The sequence below is a fragment of the Hippoglossus stenolepis genome, chromosome 7 (genome assembly GCF_022539355.2).
Source record: "Hippoglossus stenolepis isolate QCI-W04-F060 chromosome 7, HSTE1.2, whole genome shotgun sequence".
NCBI classification, from domain to species: Eukaryota; Metazoa; Chordata; class Actinopteri; order Pleuronectiformes; family Pleuronectidae; genus Hippoglossus; species Hippoglossus stenolepis.
Window position 1 is genome coordinate 23,811,668 of NC_061489.1, and position 24,213 is coordinate 23,835,880.

A 24,213-nucleotide genomic window follows, 5' to 3' on the forward strand; every position below is an offset into this window, starting at 1 on the left:
TAATAATTGGGTTTCAGTTTAAACAGTCGTGAATGGTCAGTGTCTTTACCCAGGAGGGATGGAGGAGGTGAAGCTGGAGTTCACTCATGTTTTCTGGCACATCTCCGTCTGTTTGTCTTTGTTCATGTATGTGGGTGTGCATATAGTTTACCTATGGCTACATCTGTCCTCCCAGCCAGGGATGCAGCTCCCTTACTCCCTGGGCGCATCATTACTGTACATGTGTATGTTGAACGTGTGAGTGTCTATATATGTGTGTGTGTGTGTGTGTGTGTGTGTGTGTGGTATGACTGTGGTAGTGGACAGACGTTGTATAGATCTTCTGCTCTCCTCTATGAAACACTTACAAGCACAGGCAGAATCACTTAGACTGACAGCGTGTGCAGTAACACACACTGAGAATCACAGGAGCGAGTGCATGTGGAGTAAAAAGCTTTGCATGTATATAATATAGTTTATTGTAGTGGAAATAAACCACTCGCTCCACCTCCTACACCTCCTGAGCCAAAAAGGAGCAGAGTCGAATCACCTCCTGAGCCAATAAGGAGCAGAGTCGAATCACCTCCTGAGCCAATAAGGAGCAGAGTCGAATCAATATACATTTTTTAACGCTGATACCAATACTGATATTAGAGAATACAAAAATACCATAAAGAAATAGCAGCAGATATATGATATGTGTGTATAAATATTTGCCAATGATTCCTAAGATGTCGTTATCAAATCCTTATGATAGATAAATGTAATTAAAGCTTCATATTTTACAGTTTAACCATAAATAAGTCGACATAGAATGAAAATCACAATTACAACCAAATATATAGAACTTGAATTGAGAAAATACACTTTTTTACCATTAAATGTAAACACACATGCACACTTTTCTGCTCTGTTTATACTGTAAAGTAAAGGTTTTCATATCAGTCGCCAATTATTAGTGTCAAAATCTGGATCCTAAATACAGACAGTCTCTGAAACTGAAACTGTCGTAGCCATCAAAGTGGCAGCGCTACTGAAATATTGAAAGAGCCGGTCCTAACAGTTTAGAAATATTGTCTGTGCATCAGCCAGTCAGTCTGTTTATATTCTATATTTTCCTCACGATAAACAAGTTGCACAAAACAACAATGAAATGATCCCGTAACAATTATTTTGCGAGTTTTTCAAATCCCGACGTATTCTCTCCTTTGTGCGTTCCGGCTCCTTTGTTGTTCGATGCCATTAAAAACTCATCAGTGAGTCACACTGTTGCTCCGTGTGACCTGTTCTCTCATTACTATGAAAATGGGAACTGTAGTTTTATTTTTACTCAAACCTAAATACAACATCCTACCAGATCACCGGATGTGTATGAATCTGCAGCTGAAAATAGTTCCTAATGCACAATTTAGCCCATTTTTTGTTATGTCCGCTGATAACTCCACTTGACACCTGCTTAAGTAAATTATTTTGCCTTTTTTCAAAAGAGAAATCATTGGTTTGTGACTTGTTTTGGATCCAGTGACTCAGAAGTCAGAAAGTATCGAGAGACGTACTAATGCATTGTGGGTTTTTCAAGTTTTAATGGCATTCGAATAACGGTCGTTTTATACTTTAAATTATTTATATAACGTGTTTATCTCGAACATGAGCACATGCATCTGTGCATATTGTTAGTTGTTGGGTCCACGTGTAGGTGTGCACGTCCATTAGGGGGAGATGAAGGCTCCACTTGAATACGTGGAGCTGCCCGTGTGGAACGTGTGTGTGTGTGTGTGCACCAGCCAGCGGCCCGTCTTTCTTCTGATGCCCCGCGCTCGCTTCGGAGCAGAGAAACCGCGCTCGCCGTCTCGCTGGCTGACGCTGTTGGCAGGAGTCCTGGGGACCGACAGGGGGGAAACAATCCCGACAAAGTGGCATGAATTAATGTGACTAATTAATACCACGGTAATTATTTGTAAATTGCATGTTTGGGGTAACACGTTACTTGAGAGGCATATGCTCCTTGTCGTGTTCGCCCCCCCAAACGAGCGCCAGCTAATCTGGATCTCTGTGGAGCGCCCGGCGACTGAAGACGGGCCAATCAGCACAGTGCAGGAAACAGACACAGGGAAAGAAAGCGGGAGAGAGAAGTAGGGGGGGGAGGTAAAGAGGAAAGAAAAATAAGTAACAGCCCCAACTGAATGTTTCATCTCACGCGGGATCCGTGTGAGTTCTCTGTCCCTCTGCAGTTGTGTGTCTGAAGTTGTGTTTGGCTCGTTGCTCGGTTGGTGTGAAATCTTTCTGCCCATTAACACAGAAATAATAGACTTTTCAGCGTGGCTCTACAACGCGGGGCCTCCTTTTAGCGCCGGAGTGAAAGATTCTGCCGGAAATGTTCTCACCGTGGAGCTTCGCCCGTCCGCACTTCACACGTCTTCCACGCCGACTTGTATTTTATTTTTAAACAGCGTTGTTTATTGTGTTGTTAGTGTGGAGCTTGTGTGTCTCCGACTGGCTGAGTGGCAGCAGCAGTTTCTGCTTCTCCTCTCTGGACTGAACATTGTTGTGTTCTGATGACAATCTGGCGGATTGATCAATTAGAATCTAATTGATTAATTGGCTGATTTCTTGGAAATTATTAGATCATCAGCAGAAAGAAAAACGTAATTTCAGTAAAATGTTAGATTTTTCAGAGGTTCTCAATAAGTTGGATGTTCAGCTGGACCAATCGAACAATATGAAGATATCGAATTTCATTTTTTTCAGGGCTAGTGATTCTTTTCATCGATTACCTGGACGACAACTGTTCTTAAATATTTGATTAATCATTCAATAAATCATGATGTTGCATGTGACTTATTTTATTATTCAGACGAGTCAAACCTAAAGATATTTACTATTCACAATGACATAAAACAGATTGAACAGAAAGTTGAGAAACATTTGAGAAGCTGGAAACTTTAATATTTGACATGTCTGCATCCCTGCTTGATTTTACAACCACAAAAGATCAATCCACCCAAGAACATATTGACTTTTGTTAGTAGACTATGAATCTATTAATTATATTTACCAAGTGTGTGATGGGTATTTTTCTTTAAGTTTGCAGACGTACAGTGGGTCCATGTATCACCAAGGCAAAACCTACAGTGATGCACAAAACAGAATTTAGGTCCATATGTGTATATTTATTAAAGACATCAGGGACAGAGCCACTCTTTATTATCACGGTTCTTTATTTGACTCGACTGAGAGATGCTGGTGATATTGGATCATTTCAGGATGTGACAGAGCTGAAGCAAACAGAGCAGAAGTTTAACTGTAGTATCCGTACGGTTCATTCTAAGGGGAACATGCCCATTGAAGTTGAGGAGACATATCAAGTAGATACTTTATTTCCTGCATTTCATTCATAATATCGAACTTTGTCCTGTGAACCATCCTGTCACTTTGTATTTGTCGCTTGATGGAAGTTAAGGGTTTTATCTTTGACTATAAAATATAATCTATAATCTATCTGTCTAACCTCAGGAAAACTTAAGCTTAATTCAGACTTAATAAAACCTAGAAGACAAAACTTTTTTTTTTACCTTAAACCTTTAAATATTTGAATATTTAATTTGAATTAATCGATCATTTTTCCGACGAGATAAAACTGTATTTCACCCCATCACTGTAGTAATGTTCTTAAAAGACATGGAGGCCTGCTGTCACGGGTACAACACCCCCCCCCTCCCCGTTGCTGACTGGAAGCTAGTGAGTCAAAGTGTTTGCTAACGTTATAAATAGGACGATGTAGAGCGTAGAAAATGTTTTAACCTCAGAAACTTTATGAGCAGAAACTCTTTGCTTGAACTGAGGCAGGACTTGCGTGAGCACCGGCCACTGTAACATGTTTATCTATTACACTGTCACCCCGGGCTCCTCATGCCGCGTTTTCTTTTACACAGTTTGGATTAAGGAGACGCAACCGAAACTCCTGCGTTGGGGGTGGGGTGGGGGAGAGGCAGACCTGCATATCACCTGAGCACCCCCCCTCCCCACCCTGCCCCCATCTCTCTCTCTCCTGCTGTCTCACCCCCTCGCTCACTCATTCTCCCCCCGTCAGCGAGTCCTCGTTCCCTCCATTGACAAGCTTATTTTTTTTATTCATCTTCCCTCCTGGTTTCTCCCTCCTTCTCTCCCTTTTTTCATCCCTCGCTCGTTTCTTCGTCCCCCATCCCAATCCCTCCACCACCCTCCTCCACCCTCCCCCTCGTCTCCTCAGAGCTTCTCCGCATTAGCAGTCAGCTCCACTCCTAGACGTACTTTGTTTTTCAACCGTGGTGGAGACCGAGCGAGCGAGCGAGGGAGGGAGGGAGGGAGGGAGCAAGATACAGAGAGAAAGAGAGAGAGAGGGAGTGTGGTGCAAGTAATAAAGGGAGAGAGAGAGAAAGAGAGAGAGAGAGAGGGAGAGAGCATCATTTAGACAGTCATCCACAGCAAGCGGACCCTGCAGCTCAGCCTCCCTCCCTCCTCTCCTTCCCTCAGCCACTGCTCACGATGCCAAACATTGTATGTGTTATTTAGTCATGCCTGACTTTATCGAATTTGAAAAACATGCCAGTCACGGGTACACACCACCCCCCCCACCCCCCACCCTCCATCCTCTGCACCCGACTGCCAGCATCACCCTCATCCCTCTCTCTCTCTCTCTCTCTCTCTCTCTTGATTGAGACTCCACCATCTAGGTCTGACCTCAAGAGCCTCTCGAGCCACTGTCTTTGGGGACATTTCACTTCTAAATGAAGTTTTATTCCCAGGCTTCATCCCCCTTTCCTCCTCCTCCTCCTCCTCCTCTTCCTCCTCCTCCTCCTCCTCTCCCTGCTCCACACACACACACACACACCTCCTCATGACCACCCACCCACCCTGGGGGAAGGGGAGAACGAGCATAATTCTAGCCAACAGAGTGTTGACTCTAAGATGGATTATTTCTGCTTGAAATCAGAGGCCATGTGCTGCTGGATAATGTGGCTGTCCCGATTTTTTTTTTTTTTTCCAGCAGTGCTCTAATGATGGAGATTTGACGGGCAGGAAAATGCAGAGGAACAGAGAGCCTTGTTCCACTAGGCGAGGAACGAGAGGCTAAAGGAAATCCCAGCATGCTCGCCTTCGTAATCCCAAAGTCAGGATTTGTGCTTGTTTTGTTTTTCGCTGTTATTTAACAGTGAGGCGTAGCTCAGTGGGTAGACCGGGTCACTAACACTCGGCGGGATTAGAGGTTTGATTCCCAGTTATAGCGCTGATGCTTAAAAAAGAAACAAAGGACTAGAGGAAAGTCTTTAGTTTTAGGGTTTCTTAGTGATTCTCAACCTTTTTCTGACCCGACGTCCTCCAAAGCCCTGTCAGACAAGATCAAGTACTCCAGCAAGGTGTCGTAATTCAAAATTCATCTGGTTTTAAACCCATATTTTGCACTTTTCACCTGTGATGGTGCTGGTTGCAGCTTTTCTTTCTGAAACTGTAAACGTGACTTTGCAGTAATAGAGACGGTGCAAATAAAGAGGAGGACTAAGTCCACGGAACCTGAAGCTGCTCCACCGCTGCTGCACAAACAGCTGTTCACCTGTCAGAGAGGAAGCTCGATTCAGTACGAAGAACCTGGACTGGAGAATCGGTTTGCGCTAAGTTGTTACGTGTCATTTACATTGATGAATCTCAGCCGCCGCTGCAGATCACCTGTTAATTCAAAGTAACAGAAATTTCTAGAATTATCAGATAAATGGATATAAATGGATATTGTTACAGTTATTTTAACGGAAGACACAGTGATCGTGGAATAGTTTATATTTTAGATGAGGCTCTTCATTTTTTCAGTCGGGTCGGTAAAGTCTTGACTTCCTGGCAGAGGCGGATGTTTCACTACTACTTTAAACTGTTATTCACCTTTTCTGCTCACACTCACTCTCTCAAATGCAGCATGTGGAGTGAAAGTGATCAGGTCGGTGCGATTGTGCAGCAGCTTCGTAGTTTAGTGTTTTTTATTAAGATAAATCCTCCTGAACACAAATATTTAGATGTATTACAGAAAAAACAAGACAAATCAGAATCATTTGTTCAAATGAGCCGAGCTTCTCCACAATCCCTTAATGCCAGAGTTCTCCCATGGGTCCAGGTGCACCTCAGGTTGGGACTCACAGCGTCAGACTGACGTTCAGCACCGCATAGAACAACACACATCAGCAAAAAAGGAATCACACAACAAAGAAGTTGTACCTGGCTCCGATTTAGCAGAATGAAATGTGACAACATCTGTCAAGGTGCTGCATTGGCAGCAGCACACTCACGGTCACTGCGTCAAAAAAAATAAAAAAAAGCTGCTTCCAGTTAGACTTACCGAAGTTGTTCAGTCCTGTCTCGTGGTGTAATAAACCACTGTGCAGTGTTTTGGCATCTAACAGTCCTGCAAACTCACAGACCTCCTGAATTGCATTTTATTGTCTCCCTGAAGCAGCAGCATGTCCCCAGCAACCCATTTTCAAAGCAGGGTTGTTTCTTTTGTCCTTCTAACATATTATATAATCACTGTATCTCGCTGTTGTCCTGAGAAACAAGGGACCTCGGTGTACTGTTACTGTAAACAGTGTTTTGTTACAGTGTCATGTGATCTCTGTGGAGGCTGTCCATAAGATGTGTGGACGTAAAGTTAAGATATGACACTCAGAGCCCAAATAATCCTAAATATGTATGTAAAGTTGTTTTAGTTCCATGGATTATTTCCTGAGAAAGTGACAGAAATGTTGAGGAAGTGATAGAAACGCTGCAGAAAAAAGAGATGTGGGTAAAACACAACCTCCTTGGTGGAGGGAATGATATTTAAAAAGAAGACTCGGATAAAACGGGAAGTGGAAAGTTTTCAGCCAGAAGTAAAAAAAAACACGCCAGTTACAGTCCAGACGGTTGCTGGTTCAGATCCCCTGTGCATTAGAGTGAATGAGTAGCACTTTCCCCTCCAGTAACTTCTGGCCCTGCCCTTGAGCAAGTCAACTCGCTCATGTGGAACTGCCCAGTGATATTTGGATGAAGCCAGCGGTTGCACTGCAGCTCACAGGCGTGTGTGTGTGTGTGTGTGTGTGTGTGTGTGTGAGGCAGGCTGGAGCTGAAAATGAGTGTGTTTGTGTGTTCAGCAGAAATCCTAAAGCCGTAGAAATAAAAAAAACAAGGTCTTTAAGGGAGGATGTCCTGCAGGATGAGGTTTGGAGACGGTATGAGTTGTTCTGCTCAGCCGCTCGACCAGAAGCACAAACTGTAATATTGAGCTCTGCAGTTACAGGAAGAGGTTTAATATGTTTTTGTCTCGTATAAAAGCTGTTTGACGCAGCTGCTGCTCTGCTGCTGATGCTGATGCTGTACAATCCCTGATCTACATATGCAGTTGTGCACTAAACACAATCTTTCATTATATTCTTAAATACGATGCATTAACACCTCGTTTTCTCTTTGGACTGAAATAAAGCGGTGACAACACGACTAAATTAAATAAGTCACAATCTAGCCTTTAGACTGGAGGCAGCCAGAGAACCCGGAGAAAAGTCAGACACAGGGCGAACTTGCAAACTCAACACAAATTGTGCTAACAACAAAGTTTTGTTGGTTTAGTTGTTCACGATAATCCAACCACAGCCTCTGACCAGCAAACAGTCGGTGCCGCACTGGAACCAGTTGTTCTGGCTGTCGAAACACAAAGAACTGGTTCGAGCTCAGGAACTGGCTCCGAACCGGCCCTGGAACTATACCTAGATGGAAAGGTGGTAACACAAAGACCCCCGCCCAGTCTGAAACTACCAGGAATCTGCATTCTGTGAGGTGCTATCCCACTGTACCACTGTACCACTGTACCACTGTGCCGCCCTGACACAATGAATCACTTTCTAGAATAAGGTGACTGAATCTTGGGAGATTTCTCAGTTTACACTCTTGTTAACAGAGTATTCTTTAATTTAAAGCACCTCAAGTTGATTTCTTTTGTAGATATCATGAATCTCTTATCTATTATTAAAGAACTGAACTTGCTTCCATCAACTGAACTTCCTTCCATCTCTGGTGGGTAGAGAGCGTTGCTAGATTTCCGGTTCTTAGTTACGAGGTGCAGTGGGATTTTCACAGAGGTAAAGAAGCTGTAAAGCTCAAATTTAAAAGCCGATGGTGTTGAAGTTGCCGAAGGAAAGACGCTCACAAAACCCTTGATGAGCCAAATTAAATACTGTTAATGTTTTCATAACCAAAAAAACATTATTTCATACTAAAAAGTATTCAGGAATGTGTAATATTGCATCACAGTGCATCCATAATGTGATGGGGAACTTAGCCTCTCTCTGTGTATCATCCATCCTTCCTCTTGAAGCCAGCTAACACAGTAGAGATGGAAACCAGACGAAGCCCGAGGGCGATAAAACACCGAAGACAATCTCTCCCTCCCTGACTCCTCCTCCGGTTTTCATCATGCAGCCTCTTCATTGTCTCTTTAGGCTCCTGCAGAAAGTTTGCTCTGCAGAAGTTGTCCATCTTAATAATTCAGTTTAATACCTGAAACTCAGTCGTGGAGTCGTATTATTCTGAAGAATGTGTGAGAATATGCTCCGATTTGAAAGTGAGTGTGTTTGTATGAAGTGTCGGAGGAAGTGGATCGAGAGGCTGGAATTCTTGATGCTGTCGGTTGTTTTAAGAAAATCTTTAATCTTGGAAAGAAGTGAATTTACCTCCCTGCGCTGGAAAAAATGTATTTGACACTTGTTTCAAGGAAAAATCAGACTTAATCTCAGAATAAAGTTTTTTTTGTACTTCTTTCCTGAAGGCAGCTCAGTGTTCGGTCCTCGGGCGATCGATGAGCTTCAGGACAATCCAATAGTTTGTGTGAATCTGTTATGTGCCTGTTGCATTGAGGGTCTGGGTTCATGAAATAACCCGGATCATGAGGGCGGCTGCTGATCAATAACACACATTTAACAACAAGTTCATCTAGATTACAACAGCCCTGCTTAAAATGATTTGGTGGTGAGATTATTGGTTTTTAACGGCCGGAAATGTCTGAACCAGTATGTTCCCGCAATTACAGTTGGACATATTGGATCATGCACCGTACCCACAATGCTTTGCAAATTGCGGTAACTAACTGTGCAGATGTTTAAAGTTGATCCAAAGAGCTGAGGCTCCCTCATTGGCAGTGTTACGTTCAACCGGCTGAGTACAGAGGTCGAGGTCAAATCAATAAACAGTCGACTTCACGATCGTCCCTGGAACGATCGGGCGTGATCGAGAAGTCCGACAGGAAAAAACAGAAACATCTTTGCTCTCAAATATTTGAATTTCAATCCCGTCCGTTTGAACATCTGATCAGTTTATGCCAATATAATGTTTATCTTGATTAATTAATCTGAAGCAGTTCTCCTTGTTGTGCAGTTTCTGTTCTTTCTCATTTTCGTTGACTTAAATTTAACTTAAATATGATATAAGTGTAATTATTAGGTATTAAATGCAACAAATTAGCTTTTGTAGAAGTTTAATGCTGCAATTGAAAGAATGTGAATTATTATTGGTTGTTCTCTACTCGGTACTTAATATCCTTTACCCTTTAAGGGTTTTTAGCACTCTCCAATGTTAGGGACTGAACTCTTCCACCGAATCTCCTCAGATTCATATTCATGCATTTTTTCTCTTTGTTTGAACTGTTCTGGATTTCACAGTTTTGCCAATTTAATTAAAAGGAAAGTGTTTGTACAACTCTCGTGTTAAAGTAGCATTTAACATTTGAGACATTCGACTTCACATGTTGATTAAAAAAGGTGATTTAGAAAATGTGTGTTTACTTAAAACTTGACTTTCCTCCAAAGAGAAATATTCCTTATTTTTTGGGAAGTGTGTAATTTCACTTTCTTGCCCAAAAAGAGAATGATTTTGACTTTATTCTCAACATTTCAAATATATTCTTGAGATCCCATCTTTTCTCTCCTCACTCCAACTTTTTTTTCCCAATATTTAAACTTTTATTGCTCTGAATTAGTTCGACATTGAAACATTTCAACTATATTTTTGACATTTCAAGATAAATTCTCGACATTTTGAGATTTCTTTCTTGGCATTCCGACTTTATTTTTGGTATTTTAACATTTTAACTTGATTTTCGAAATGCAAAAATAAATAAATGTCATGCTCATGACCTCATATGCTTCCATACACGTGTCATACTGGCACCAGTAGCAATAATTTGAAACAGCATACAGATGTAAATCTTAGCAGTAGCATTAGCAGCCTGTAGCTATAACCAGCAGCAGCAGTATCGGTCTTATATCAGCTGCAGTTTTTTAAGCTGTCACCCTCTCCTCTCCTATGTGTCGGCCACTAAGCCCAGTGTCCCCTCTCTACGTCATTTCACATGTGCTCTCCTATATTTAGCAGCTGTGCCCTCTCCTTTGTCTCCCCGCAGCGATCGGCCGGACGCTGATCCCACGATACTTCAGCACGGTGTTCGAGGGAGGGGTCAGCGAGCTCCACTACATCCTCAAACACTCCAAGGAGTCCTTCCACAATTCCTGCATCACCCTGGACTGTGATCAGTGCACCATGGTCACCCAGCACGGGAAGCCAATGTTTACAAAGGTAACACCTGACCCCTCCGCGCGTCTCCCACCATGAATAATTGATCACAAGCTATGATAATGGACCAGACGAGGTGTTTAACTGGTGAAAGATCAAATCCATTCACAGCCGTTGATTCTCCTTTTTTCTGTTTCATCCCTGAGTTGTCAAGTCGTGGCTGGTGGCTCCACAGTCAGATATTAGAAGATCTATGTGTTATCTCATACGTCTGTTCACTATTTCTGAAGCAGTGGATCCTTTTGGGAATGACTGCATCGCAATTTAGTGAAATTTAAAGAGTAACTCAACACTAAATACACTTTAGGTAAATGTGCATTTATTTAATTCATGTTCCTTTCTCTAGTTTTCATTTTTCCACCCTTTCTTAGAGAAAAGTGAGTTATTTTGTTCTCTAGACTCTGAAAAACACCCATTTTCATGTAATTCTCAGTTTGAATGCATGACATGAATTTATGCAGATGGCGTGTTCAAGCTGAAATATCGTAATCAGGTGCTTTATAAGGCCGTAAAAACGTAAAGAATTTAACGCTTAGCTCCTTAACTCCAAAACCCTCCTGTTGAAGGTGTCGACCGGCTCTTAAAGTCGACACCTGGTACTGAAGGACAGGGACATGAGTAAGATCTTCGGGATAGCACGGGTTTGGTTTTGCCGTACAAGTGATGCACAGACAGGAGCAGGAGAAAGCAGAGGAAACACAAGTTGCTCAGGTGAGATAATCCGAACCTGACACCGAGGTCTTCTGAACGCGCCAAAGCTGAGCTCATCTGCTTTTGACTTCGGGGAGCGAATCCCCCAGCGAGAGGGAGTGAATATCTGCTCCACTACAGTCTGATCCAGATGGCTAGCTGACTCTTAGTGTTCTTCTGCTGACTCTCTAAATGAATCTGAGGCCAGATACCTTGTCAGCGGCGAGCAGCCGAGCTAAAGGGATTCCATGTTCCCTGTACCATGAACCCTGAGCTACAGCACCGGACCGGATTGTTCTGACATTAAACAGCTATACGCCGCCTTGTTTTCAGGATTGACAGTAGGCTCTCACTTGTGTGTGTGTGTGTGTGTGTGTGTGTGTGTGTGTGTGTGTGTGTGTGTGTGTGTGTGTGTGTGTGCGTGGCGTGCAGAGTCTGAAATTAACTTTGTGGCTGACCTGCCAAGGGCTGTGAGACTAAAAAGGAATTAAAAAAACATAATTGAGAAAAAAAGAAAATTTTTAGCAAGTCATTTTGTCCTGTTATTAAGATCTGAAATCTGATTTTGTGAAAAGAAAATGATCAAAATGTGCCACTGGGTTGAGATCACATGAAAAGTTTCCAATGCAAATGACCCTAATTCAAGAATTCCTTGGTACCGGGTGTCATTCCGGGGTCGTGCTTTGTCTTTTCTTGAAAATTCCTTGTGAAATAGAAAACAGCACCAGCGACGGATTTACTGCATATTTTGTTTTGTCTCGAGTTCTTTGTAAAAAAAACGAATCTGAGTCAGAAATGACTTGACACAGATGTTTTCAGTGTTAAGTGGTTCACAGGAAAACAATAGAGGATCTTTTTTTTAAAGGTACTTTTCGGCAAATGTCAGTGTGATATTCTAAGGATTGAATAAAATCTAAGAAACTCGATGTTGATATAGTCGCAGTTAATGTTTTAACGATGTCGTCTCGTCATCATCTCGTCTTAGTTATCGGGAGAAAAAAATTATATTCTGCCCCTGACGTCAAGATGACTCATCAAAAGTTTCACAGTTAGAGAGAATTTTATTAAAACAAAACCCATTGCATGTATTCTCGGATACACAGTGTATTTAGTAATATACTGTTTGTCAATATAAACATATTTGGTCATTGAAGTATTAACTTGTATAAGAATATTATTAATCGTGATATGTAATAGTTTAAAGTCGTTTTCTATAACTAAAAACATTTACATTACTATATAAACGTGCAAATGTGCCACTTTACCTGTGTTGAACTCTGACCTCCGTATATTAAACAAACAGCTGTAATTCATCACATTTCAATATGACTTCCTGAAGAAGCCCCTTTGCGATCGTTCACACGTGAGACGTCTTGTAGTTGCAGGACCTTTATTTAGCAGAGGCTCGGTGTCAGTTCACGTGAGGCAGGTGTGTTTACACGCTGCTGCATATTCACACGCATGAGCGCCTGCATGTGGGGATCCTGAGGTCACGTCGCTGTCGCTGTACATTTTCAGCAGAGGTGGTTTTGAATCCATGCAAGGGGGCTGGGGTTGGGTGGGGGATGGGCACGAGGTGTGTGTGTGTGTGTGTGTGTGTGTGTGTGTGTGTGTGTGTGTGTGTAAATTGGTAAAGGTGGAGCAGGGAAGCGGGGGTGGGGGGCTCTTTGTGTTATCATATTAGTAAATGAAAACGTGAAACATCCACAATAACGCACACAGGACATTTTTCTTTAAATGTTGCTGTTGTTGGATTTTTGTAAACAAGGCTCCACCTTAAAAAAAAAAAAAAGAACATTATATAAATATAACGAGTGTCAGATATTAACCGAACAGGAGCAGCAACACAAACGGTCGAGGCCCCGGTCAACAACACACACACACACAAAAAAAAAAAGAAGCTAAATTTGATGCTGCCAGCGCTGCTCTCTTTTCATCTTCACCTAAATTGGATGAGAAGAATTAATTCATTAGAAAAAGAAAGAGGGGAAGAAAAAAAAAGGAGAAGAAGAATTCCAATAACTGCGCGTGTTCTCCCTGAGCTCGGAGCAGCCGGGAGCCTGCAGCTCTGGAGGCCCGAATCTCAATCAGCTCTGCCTCGCCTCGCTCTCCTCCACCCACCCCCCCGCTCTCTCTCATTCCCCTGCCCGACTCGCTCATTCTCCCCTCGCTCTCTACTCCACCGCTCTCTCTCATCCTCCCCTCTTCTTCTTCTCTGCTCCCCCCCCCTCAACCCCCGCACCCTGCACCCACACACACACTCGCATCCTTCATCCCTAGAGAAATCATCCCCAGCTCCCAACTCGCTCTCTTGCTCTCCCCCTCACTCCTGCTCTCTCTCTCTCTCTCTTTCTCTGCCTGTCTCTTTCTTTGCTTGTCTCGCACCCTCTCTCTCTCTCTCTCTCTCTCTCTCTCTCTCTCTCTCTCTCTCTCTCTCACTCGCTCTCTTTCTCAAAAACTCTAATTCACATTTGCTTTACAGGCAAGAGCACATTTAACGAATTATTCTACTTGATTACAACTTGGGTCTCATGTTTTTTTTTAGTTTTTTTTTAGGCTAAAGCAGTTTTAGCCATTGTTGTCCGTCAGAAATAACGACACTGAAGTCCGTGTGATTTGAGACGCTGAGAAAAGACGGATGAGAAAACTGTGATGATTTCAGTTCAGTTTATTTGACATCAAATTTATAAATAACAGGATTAAATGGTAAAACAATACAGATGATGAAAACATAGCAAATGGCCTATATGCTTTGTCTCACAGCTATAATACATGTTTATATAAAAAACCTGCAGCAAATATATGTAAATTATAATTTATAATCATTTTAAGGATGTTAAACCTACACGTCCATGTTTTCTGCTGTAAAAACCTCGCAATGACTTACAATTTTTTAGCAGAAATGAAACTGGATTCGTAACAATATCCCCCAACAATTGTCATTTCTCCCCATCTTTTTGCTCTGACACGATTTCCCTGTGTAATGAAGGATAATAATAGAATTTGCGGGTGTTCTCAGTTTGAGTTTTACTTCCAAATAGCCTTGTTTAAATAAGTCAACCAGCAGCAACAAGCTATCGTCAATCTCATCTTCAACATGGTTTTTAACTTGGTGTTTGGTGTTATTATGGTTTCACGTGTTTATTGATAAATGTGACCTGAACAGAACAGAACATGCAGATGAATCTGTCCTTAAGTCACCTCAGGCTGCTGCAGATCTACCTGAGATGTGGGTCTGATCCCACTGAACCTCATCAACATGATAACACTGTGTTTTCTGATGCCAGCGATAAACCTGGTGACTTCAATGTTTATCATCACTGAGAGAATGATCTTTACCTCAGGTCCGACTCTCTGAACTGTGCAATATTCATTTCTGTCAGTGCAATCCAATGGAGCATCAATCCATTTCACTTTACATATATTCACACTGAGCATTTTCTATTTACACTGTATGTATTAGTTTGTATTCCATATGTATTTTTCTATATTTTTATATTTCTTACACATATAAGTATTGCATATTACTTATTACTTTACTGATGTCAAATTTTTACTGCCCTTGATGCTGTAACACTGCAAATGTCCCTGTTGTGGGACTGATAATGAATTATCTTATCTTATCTTATCTTATCTTATCTTATCTTGTCTTATCTTAGAAAACAATGGACCAAACTGCAAATATAGGGTTCAACTTGTAATAAGTTTAAAGGGACTAAACTCTGAGAGAATAAAGTCATAGTTTTATTAGAATTTTGTCATGTGGGACATCATCATTTTGTGGAGCATCTTGTTAAATTATACTTTAGTATTTGTCTCACAAATAGCAAAATACTTCATCTTTACACTAATCAGAACCACAATATCATAAGAATCAGGAGTTAGAAAATATCGTGCAAGAAATTGTCTTTTCTGAAGAAAGAACCACGCAGACTTGGAGGAAATTGCCTCTGTTGTGGAAGAGGACATTTTTGGTAGTGGTGAATATAGTTTTTTTTACATCTGCGTATTACTCAAGGTTTCGTAGTTTCTCAAGAAACAATGACACTAATGATCAAGATTCTGGATCCAGAAGGAGTGGATGTCTGGCGAGCAGGGATTTTCCTTGTTACTTATTCCTAAAAATATATATTTCTCATAAGCATGGCCTTAAATGTCAAAGCAGGTTCTTGCTTTTCTGAAAACAAAGAAACGATTGATTAACAAGTTGATGCTACAATGACACAGATGGAGAAAGTGAAAGAATATGATAAATAATTAAATGTAATGTAACAGTGACAAAACCATTTTTAGAATTTCAACACAGTTTCTTGTCTTCTGGCTCCATCTCCACCTCATCGCTCGGGTGCTGCACGCTAACGAATGGGTGGGGTTACGGCGGGGGGGGCTAAGAGTGGGTGGCGTTCTCCAGGTGGCTGCGAGACAACGTGTGAGCGTTGGCAGGTCGGCGAGGTGTTGACAAGGTGACACGGGCGCCAATTTGACCCGAAAGCCCAGCGGCCTCCCGGCACTTCTGTTCACTGCCCAGCAGGCCCTGCTTTCCCCTGACCGGTGTGTGTTGGCTCACAGGCCACGGCCCTTGTTACCGGTGCCCAGTCGGGGGCCGCTGCATGCTGGGAGGCGAGCAGGGAGCAAAAAGGCGAGGCAAGTTTGTGACATCGTGATCACAGCACAAGAGAATTTAATTCCCCGGGTGGATTTCTTTTTTTTTTCTTGAGACATTTACCAGTGGATGTGTTATCAGTGGTCGGAGGTTTCTGGGATCTGCTTGGATTCAGGTTCCTTTAATTGCAGACACAGTCGAGATGTAATTCTTATATTTCTGTGATTATAGATATTCAATTATATTGATGTTAGCATTGCATTGAATTGCCTCTATTACTGAACACGTCAATCCTCCTGCAAGGTGTGACAAAATCCTAGTTGTCTTAAGTGGTTTTATTACCAGTGGGACTTCTTGTGTTTATTTTGTGTTGTCTGTGCCCTATTTGTCTTCACATAAGGGTTTGGATTGCGACAGATGTATCATGAGATGTGCGATTGCTCTGTTTACTTATGCATTGATAACATGAATCAGATTATTGACTGGATATCTACTCGTCTCAGGTGCTCCTCTAATTTAACCCCACTTGTTTGATTTGTGTGATTGCTTATGGCCGCCTGCGGTTATTGCTGCAGTGTCTGTTTAACGTCTAACCGGGGACTCTGACATCCCTGCTCGGTGCCGACAGCGTGTGGAGGCACGTGTCTCACAGGTGTGCGTCACTTTATTTCCTGACTCTGAAATACTTGAGGTAGATTATTAAATGAGGTTCTCGGCTCCGAGTTAATTGACAGTTTGACTGATGAGTGAGTTTCGGAGCATGAGACGAATATTAATGCTTGAGACAATTAAAAGAAATCTGTTAACGATATAGCAGCAATATCATTGTTTATTCATATAAACCGTATCAATAAGGACGGTAAGATACTAAGATATGTCTGTGTCTATAGTTTATTTTACTTTTTGTTTGGCCTATACACAATATTGATGTATATCTGCTATAATAAGCCGATGTTTCCGCCTGAGGTTCAATGTTTCAGTCGTCAACTGGACCCATTTGCTGTAAACACCATATTTATAGCACCCTTCACTTATTTATGTTTGCAATAACCATAAATAACAATTAATGCTGTGATCTAAATATGAATGTCAGGCTCCTCTCTCTGTCCCTGCAGCGGGCCGTGTTGAGTTACTGTGTTTATAAGACATGTCAGCACCTCCTTGCTATATAATTGAGGATATTTAGTCAACTTTGAACCTATTTATATGCACCGGAGGCGGTCATGAATGCTCACGATAATCGATCTAATGACCTTCGGCTCCTCGGCTGTTAATAGATTGTCATGTTAGAGTACAGTATTGAATAGTGTCTGAGCAGCGGGGCGCTGTTATTCTTTCTGGCTCTTTTGAGCCGGAGATCCCTGATCTCAGCCCCGATGGGTGGAAGATTTATGACCCCGCTCTTAAATCAATGAGGGACTCTCTGTGAGGGGCCGTACCGTTTAATGGACCACTTTTTTAATTTGAGGGGATATTCCTCCTTTTTAGTTTCCACGGGGGAACAGTATTTAGCTAAAACAAAATGTGCCAGTATTCTATTTGAACCAGTTGGGGGAATAAATAGCTTTGTGTGATGGAATCGACACTGGAAGCCTCAGTCGCATCTGTGTGGTTAATATATCTCTGCAGCAGTTTGCCACAAAGACAAACTCCTGCACATTTGTTGCAATTAAAGTGATTCTTATTGCTGGTCTGATTCAGGCTGCGGGACAATTAATTCACCAGTTTCAGAGAGGCAGAGAGAACTAAGAGCTATAGTTGAGGCTAAAAGACACAGTCGGTACTATATGGAAAACAGAATCAATAGTGCAGCGTGCTTTCACTGAAGTGCTCCAGCACCTGGAGAAAATCAGGAAACGCTGGTTCACTGGTGAACACAAGTTATTTCACTGCTGCTGGGTAAGACCACAGAAGCACTAAAAACACACATGTTGGAATTATGTAAAGGATAATTTATTTCTTCATACATGCCGGAGTGTTTTGTCCTTTAATAGGTTTTAGTGGCTCAAGGGGGAAGAACCTCTAATGGCCATGATTTCATTCCAAGGAGGAAAAGAAAAAAGTACAACATGGGCTGAAAACCTGGGGGTCCATGATGATTATTTAAGTCACCATATAGAATGTTCCTGTAAGAAAATGTAGCTTCATCATTTGGCTTAAGTTTACTTTCTTTGGAATATAATCAACATCTTTGCTTCTACAGAGTCTTTCAATAAACTCTGAATAATGCCGTTATTAGCTCCGTGATAATGCTTCTTTTTCTTTCTGACATAATCCAGTGGGTTTTAGATGGTTTATTTATCTTAAGAAGTGGAGTTTAAACACATGAAGGAGAACTTAATCCTTCTGTCCTGCTCATAAATCCAGAAATCTCCGTCAGTCTCCGTCTGTCCTTCAATTTTTCTCAACAACTGCTCATCCAGTCAACGCCAAACTTGGCAGGTGTGTTGCTGGGGACTTGAGAAAGTGGAGTATTTTCCACTGGGAAGTACTTTGTCGGAACCTAACCCGAAACCATTAACCCCATTTATCACCTGCGGCAGCGAGTTTAAGCTTTCACCCCTTTGAACTTGGGACGGATTTCCATGAGACTTGGTGGTATGAGTACGAGCATTTACCTTTATGGCCAGGATAGTTGGGTGAAACGGGGGAGAGAGAGTGTGGGAAGGCATGCAGCGAAGGAGAACTGCCTCCTATTCACGGGGGAAAAAACTAGTTACTAGTTTATCTAAAAAACTTAAGATCACCAAATGTGGAAATACATATTCTGCACTGGACAGCGAAGGTTTACATCCACACTAGACATCGTTGTGATTCAGATGTCGAGGTGTTACGAGTCTTTCTGTCACTTTCAGTCTGAACTCTGAGGTCAGCTGTCGGACAAACTGCTGCTGGAATTAGAGTAAATAAAAAAAGATTTTCATTGTCCATTAAACACCAGGGATTATTTCTAAATATTGCTTTAGTCTAATCCACAGTTATCAAGCTGAGACAAGCCAAACGTCCGAGCAGGCAGCAGAGCCCAGATGTGCTTGGATGTAAAACCACTGTATCAGCTCGGAGCTGAGTCACAGTGAATAGAGGTGTTGATTTTCCACAACATTACGTGTCTACTGGCAGAAAAAGTCAAATTACAACCAGAAGTCTCTCATTTATAAGTTTTCAAGAGATAAAAATGTATTAACCTAAAGAATTATTTGAGATATAAGAAGGAAAAGAGATTAAAAAGCTATAAATAATATAAACATTACAATATTTTATACTAAATAAGTGAATTGGGCAAATATTTCTGGGGAAGTTGTAGTGCAGCCGTGATGCGTGTGTACGATATAGTTAGAATAGAAGTATTAATAATATATAGAGAGGAGTTCTGTAGCTTATAGCCTCCAATGATGGGCGGCCAAAATTAGAGAGACACAATAATAAAAACACAATTCAGCTGCACCACAAACTACAAAATGGTTTTACAGTTCTATCAACACTTCTATAAAAAGGCTGCAAAATAACAGAACATGACAAGATAAGATATGAAGTCCTTTATTAGACCCACAGTTTTATAGCAGTTAAAAAATAATGGTGAAATACACACTCACTACAGGTATAAATAAGCAAAAACACAATGTACACACAAGGTACTATTAAGAATAGAAATATCTACAATGTAAAGAAAATATAACTTTCTCTTCTTTATAACTTTAGGCTCCCTGAGTTTAAGCTCACTGTGAATTGTTAAAACCAAATAGAGACGTCCATGTAAAAATAAGTTGCCGCTGTCTGTTTTTTGCCTATTTAACAACACCAGTAATAACTGGTGCCACCTTATTTCATGTGTTTCTTTAACCGTGGAACCAAACTCTCCCTCTATACGTACTCATTGTGAGCTCAGTTGAAAAACTCCGGAGACGCTCGGCTGCACAAAGACTGAGAACATTTTACATTTTCAGTCGAGGCAGCAGCTCCAGCCTCTATTTATTCGGCTTCTTTTTTTTTTTTTTACTCAACGTGTTGGAGTTAACGGTGGAGCACGTGACCAGCAGGGGTGGGGGTGGGAAGGGGTGGGGGGGTGGGGGGGTTGCAGTATGGCCGCTAGCCTCTTTCTTGTTGATCCTCAGGAGACCATCTGCGCTGGGGGCATTGATTAGAGTGTGTCTGGTGGGATTACATCTTTGCCGTTGCCATGCCAACTAATCAGCTGATTTTTTTTCCCCCCCTCTCTCTCGCTCTCTCTCTCTCTCTCTCTCTCTCTCTCTCTCTCTCTCTGCCTGTCTCTCCATTTCTCTCTCTCTCTCTCTCTCTCTTCTCCTCTCGCTCCCTGGTTGTCACAGCAACGAAATACGGGAGAAGCGAAAGGGCCCCGGCAAGCGCTGAATTCAGCTAAAGGGGCGAAAAAATGTTTCTCTCTCTCTCTCTCTCTCTCTCTCCCTCTCCCTCTCCCTCTCCCTCTCTCTCTCTCTCTTCCTAATTGGCAACTCTCTCTGACCTGAAGTTCTTTTGTCTCTGGCGTAAACACACCCCTCTCCAGATTACATTTATTTTCACATTTTAGAAATAGCGGGATGGTGGAGAGGCCCAAGGACAGATGCTCTGAATGAGGGAAGCGAGCAGAGTAAATATTGGGAGCATAATAGCTCACTCCCTGCAACAGAGTCCTTGAACAAATTCCAAAACGGACACAAAACGCTTCCAGGGTTGTTGTTTTTTTATTTTATTTTTTTGTTCTGTTTTATTAAAATCACGCCTGGCCAATAAACGCTGATCCCTGGTCAGCTGACGGTGGCATTAAAAGCCAGTTAAAAGATCGCTGGGAGGAAACAAACGCTAACGACTTGTGTGTGATCTCTGTCCAGGTTTGCACGGAGGGCCGGTTGATACTGGAGTTTGCCTTTGACGATCTGATGAGGATCAAGACGTGGCACTTTACCATCCGGCAGTACCGGGAGCTCATCCCTCGCAGCATCCTGGCCATGCACGTGAGTGTGACATCACCAACACGCGACAAAGACAAACACCCGGGTTCTCGGGGTCTGTTTTTCCTGAACCCCAACGAGGGTCCCCCACTCTCGACCAAGACACTTTCTCTTTTCTTTTTTTTATCTCCTCCTGAAGTTATTCATGAGGATATGAGGTTTAAACGCCAACAAAGCAGTTTGGAAGGGATTTTTGCAAACCAATTTATTTGCAGACATCAAAGGGCACCGAGGATAAAAAACAGGGCCCTTGTCTGAAAAAGGAGAGAGAGAGAGAGAGAGAGAGAGAGAGAGAGGGAGGGAGGGAAAAAAAACAAGGTCGAATGAATAATCTGCTTAATTCCACTAAGTGTAACACACATTTAGTCACTGGAGCTGTGGAGTGCAGCCGGAGCAGAAGGGGTTTCTGCTGTCTAATGATTTTGAACTGAGACGGCACCATATAGCTCTGCTGTTAGGAAGAAAAACACATTAATGAAAGAATTAAAGAAGCCACATATACACTGGCCCCTGCATTACAATGTTATTCTGCTTCTCCCCTTTCAGACACACACCTCTTCAGTTAAATCGAGTAACATGTCCCCTCCACACACAGGGCTGATGTTAATGTGATGAGAAATGAAATGTACGTATAGATCAACGGATTAAGATCAGGTTAATACATACAAGTATTATGTCCTATTATGCTTAAAGATATAACATGTGAGAATCCTGCGTTAAAATGTCTAAAATGACTTGACAGCTTCGTGACACCATCAAACTGTAGGTCTTTTGTTCTTGTTTGGATTGAGAGACAGACGTTACACGTTGCATGTTTAAAAAATAGGAAATAAAAACAACTTATTGCTGTAGGGAGATTGTTCACATGTCAGAAAACTGTATATTGTTCATATACCGTTAATTAAAGCTTCAGATATTAGAGTAAAAGTAAAATGTGTGGTTTTAACAGAGAAGTCAGAAGGTTTTGGTAAGAAAACAAAAAAACAGCGACGGTAGAATATGCTCTACATGCATCTCCTCCCTTTTTGCTTGATGAATAAAACTAGATTTTTATCTTCAACTTGTTCTCTTCACCCAAACGGAGCTAAAGGTGCGTGAGAGGCTGCTCTGCCTCCATCGCCATGTTTCTTTTTTGGCCAAATCTTCGTATGAATTTCACTCACCGATAAATTGGCCCCTGTGGGTATTCACACTAATTCCTAGAGAGTGGGATATTTCGGGGGGGTATCGTGGGTCCTGGCCAGATCTTCAGTGATTTGTGTGTGTGAGTTCACTCTTTTGATCGCTGCCTGGACTAATGAAAGCAGAGACACACTCGGGAGCCAGAGTAGGAAAGTAGAAAATGCAGCTATACCAGAACACACCTTCTGATTCCAGCTGAACTACGGCTCTTTCTCCATTTTTAACATAATTATTTTGGTTTTGAGGAGTTCATAAAGAAGAGAACTGTAGATTTTATTTGCCACCAGTGACTCATGACACCACTTTCATGGTCTGGGCTGGAAAAATACATCAAAAGTAATTAACTGAATAAAAGTACAGGACTTTAAATGTGTAAGCTTCAAATTCAACAACAACATGAAACCTGAAAATCTGTTGGACCTACTAGAATCCTAATGGCAAGAAGAATGAGGTGGGTTCCTGTATTCAGGATGTACAAGCAGTATGCAGCATTTAAAGGTTTATTCCATAATAATATAGACAAGTTTAAATGTTTTTTAATGGACAGTATTTGTCAGTAGTAAAGTAAAGATTCTCCTATGGAAACATATTTCATTTTATTACAACATCTGTTATGTAGGACAAACATCTGTTATGTCTGTTATAACATCTGTTATGTGGACAAGACAGAGGCAGGTTAACACCTGCCTCTGTCTTGTCCACAGGAGATGATGTTAAATACATTAATACACAGTTAAACTGCTCTTCACTGCATTATTAACCATTTACATATTGTATGTATGTTGCCTATAAAGGATAAATATGGGCACTTTTGCTTTATACTCGTCAGTGCTGTGAGCTAAATATCTGCAGTTCTTGTAATGGCCACTAGATGCTGACTTTAGAGATGTATCTGTATTGAAGTCTTTACTTATATTTAGTTATAATCAATTTAATTTCTTCGACAAAACAATCTGGTCTGAGTCATTTCCAGTCGTTACAAAGTGTTTTGATGATCCTCCACTAAGCAGAAATATGTTTGAGGGTGTGATTGCTTTGATTGACAGGTGTCTCAGGTGTTATTACTCCATGACAGTGGAGAAACTTAAACTTTAATACGTCCCTTCAGAAAATTCCTGGTAACTTTGTGTACAAGTACTCCAAGTTAAAGTCCAACCAAAAGTACTACCAGCAAAATGTAATTCAATTATTAAAAAGGCTCTCAATATTGAGAATAGCCTCCAGAGTCACTGCTGTGAACAGCATTTTAAAGTTGTAGGGTTTTTTTTACACTGTACTTTTCTATCACATGGGTTTTCTTTTTTTATCAGCTGATCATGTGTTGAAGAAACATCTCAATATGCAAATTACCTAGTACTGTAAAATAAGTAAAAAAGTTGAACAACCTATTTCCCTCTGTAACGAGGAGTAGGAGTACAAAGTAGATTTGCAAAAAAAATAAAAAATGCACAAACACAAACACCCTGCAGGAGCTGCACATCATTTCAAGTGACATTACGTCTCCCTCCCTAACATCTGCTTCACCCCCTCCCCTCCTCCCCTCCCAGCCACCCACACCCACACACACACACACACACACACACAGACACACACATACAAATCCCTTGTACACACACGGCGTGTCGAGCAGTCGTGTGCAACTCAAACCCTGATGTAAATATACATTAAAATTTATGGCAGCAAAACACAAAACAAACAAATAATACATCACGGTACCGATGTAACAGCTGTTACAGTAAACACAGTGATATTAGCTTAAGAGACGCATATACACTGTAATACATCATATTAGTGTTTATATAATGAATCCATAGGGGGGTAAGACATGACAATCTTTTTACTCTAGGTAGTTTAACTTGTCTAGTCTCATCTCATCATATAAAGTAAAGTATAACCCTGATTGAATAAGTTGTATTTAAAGTTCTTCTTGACTCCTCTTACATTACGTTTGATACGTGCACTATGGCCGCCTGCCTCTTATTTGGAACGGCCGCCGTGCATCTTGAATTCCGAGAGTGTGTCTCCCTGCAGCTTGTGCTCTGTTGTTTGTCTGCCTTCGGCCCCTTGAACCGAGCGTCTCTGTTGTCCCCGCGCCATATGTGCCAGTGTTTACTCGCACACTCTACAAATTGTTGACACGTCTCTTGCACCGTCGCTGCCAAGACAAATTTCTGT

General features: G+C 41.6%; 1 protein-coding gene across 7 annotated transcripts in view; it reads left to right on the forward strand.

Moving 5' to 3' along the window:
* The window catches only part of ldb2a (LIM domain binding 2a), an 88,937-nt gene that overhangs the window by 47,019 nt on the left and 17,705 nt on the right, over positions 1 to 24,213 (forward strand). For all 7 annotated transcript variants that reach the window (XM_035161981.2, XM_035161982.2, XM_035161983.1 and 4 more), the window contains exons 3-4: positions 10,427 to 10,599; positions 20,737 to 20,859. In XM_035161981.2, coding sequence (XP_035017872.1) covers positions 10,427 to 10,599; positions 20,737 to 20,859 — 296 coding nt within the window. The remainder of the gene's footprint in view (positions 1 to 10,426; positions 10,600 to 20,736; positions 20,860 to 24,213) is intronic.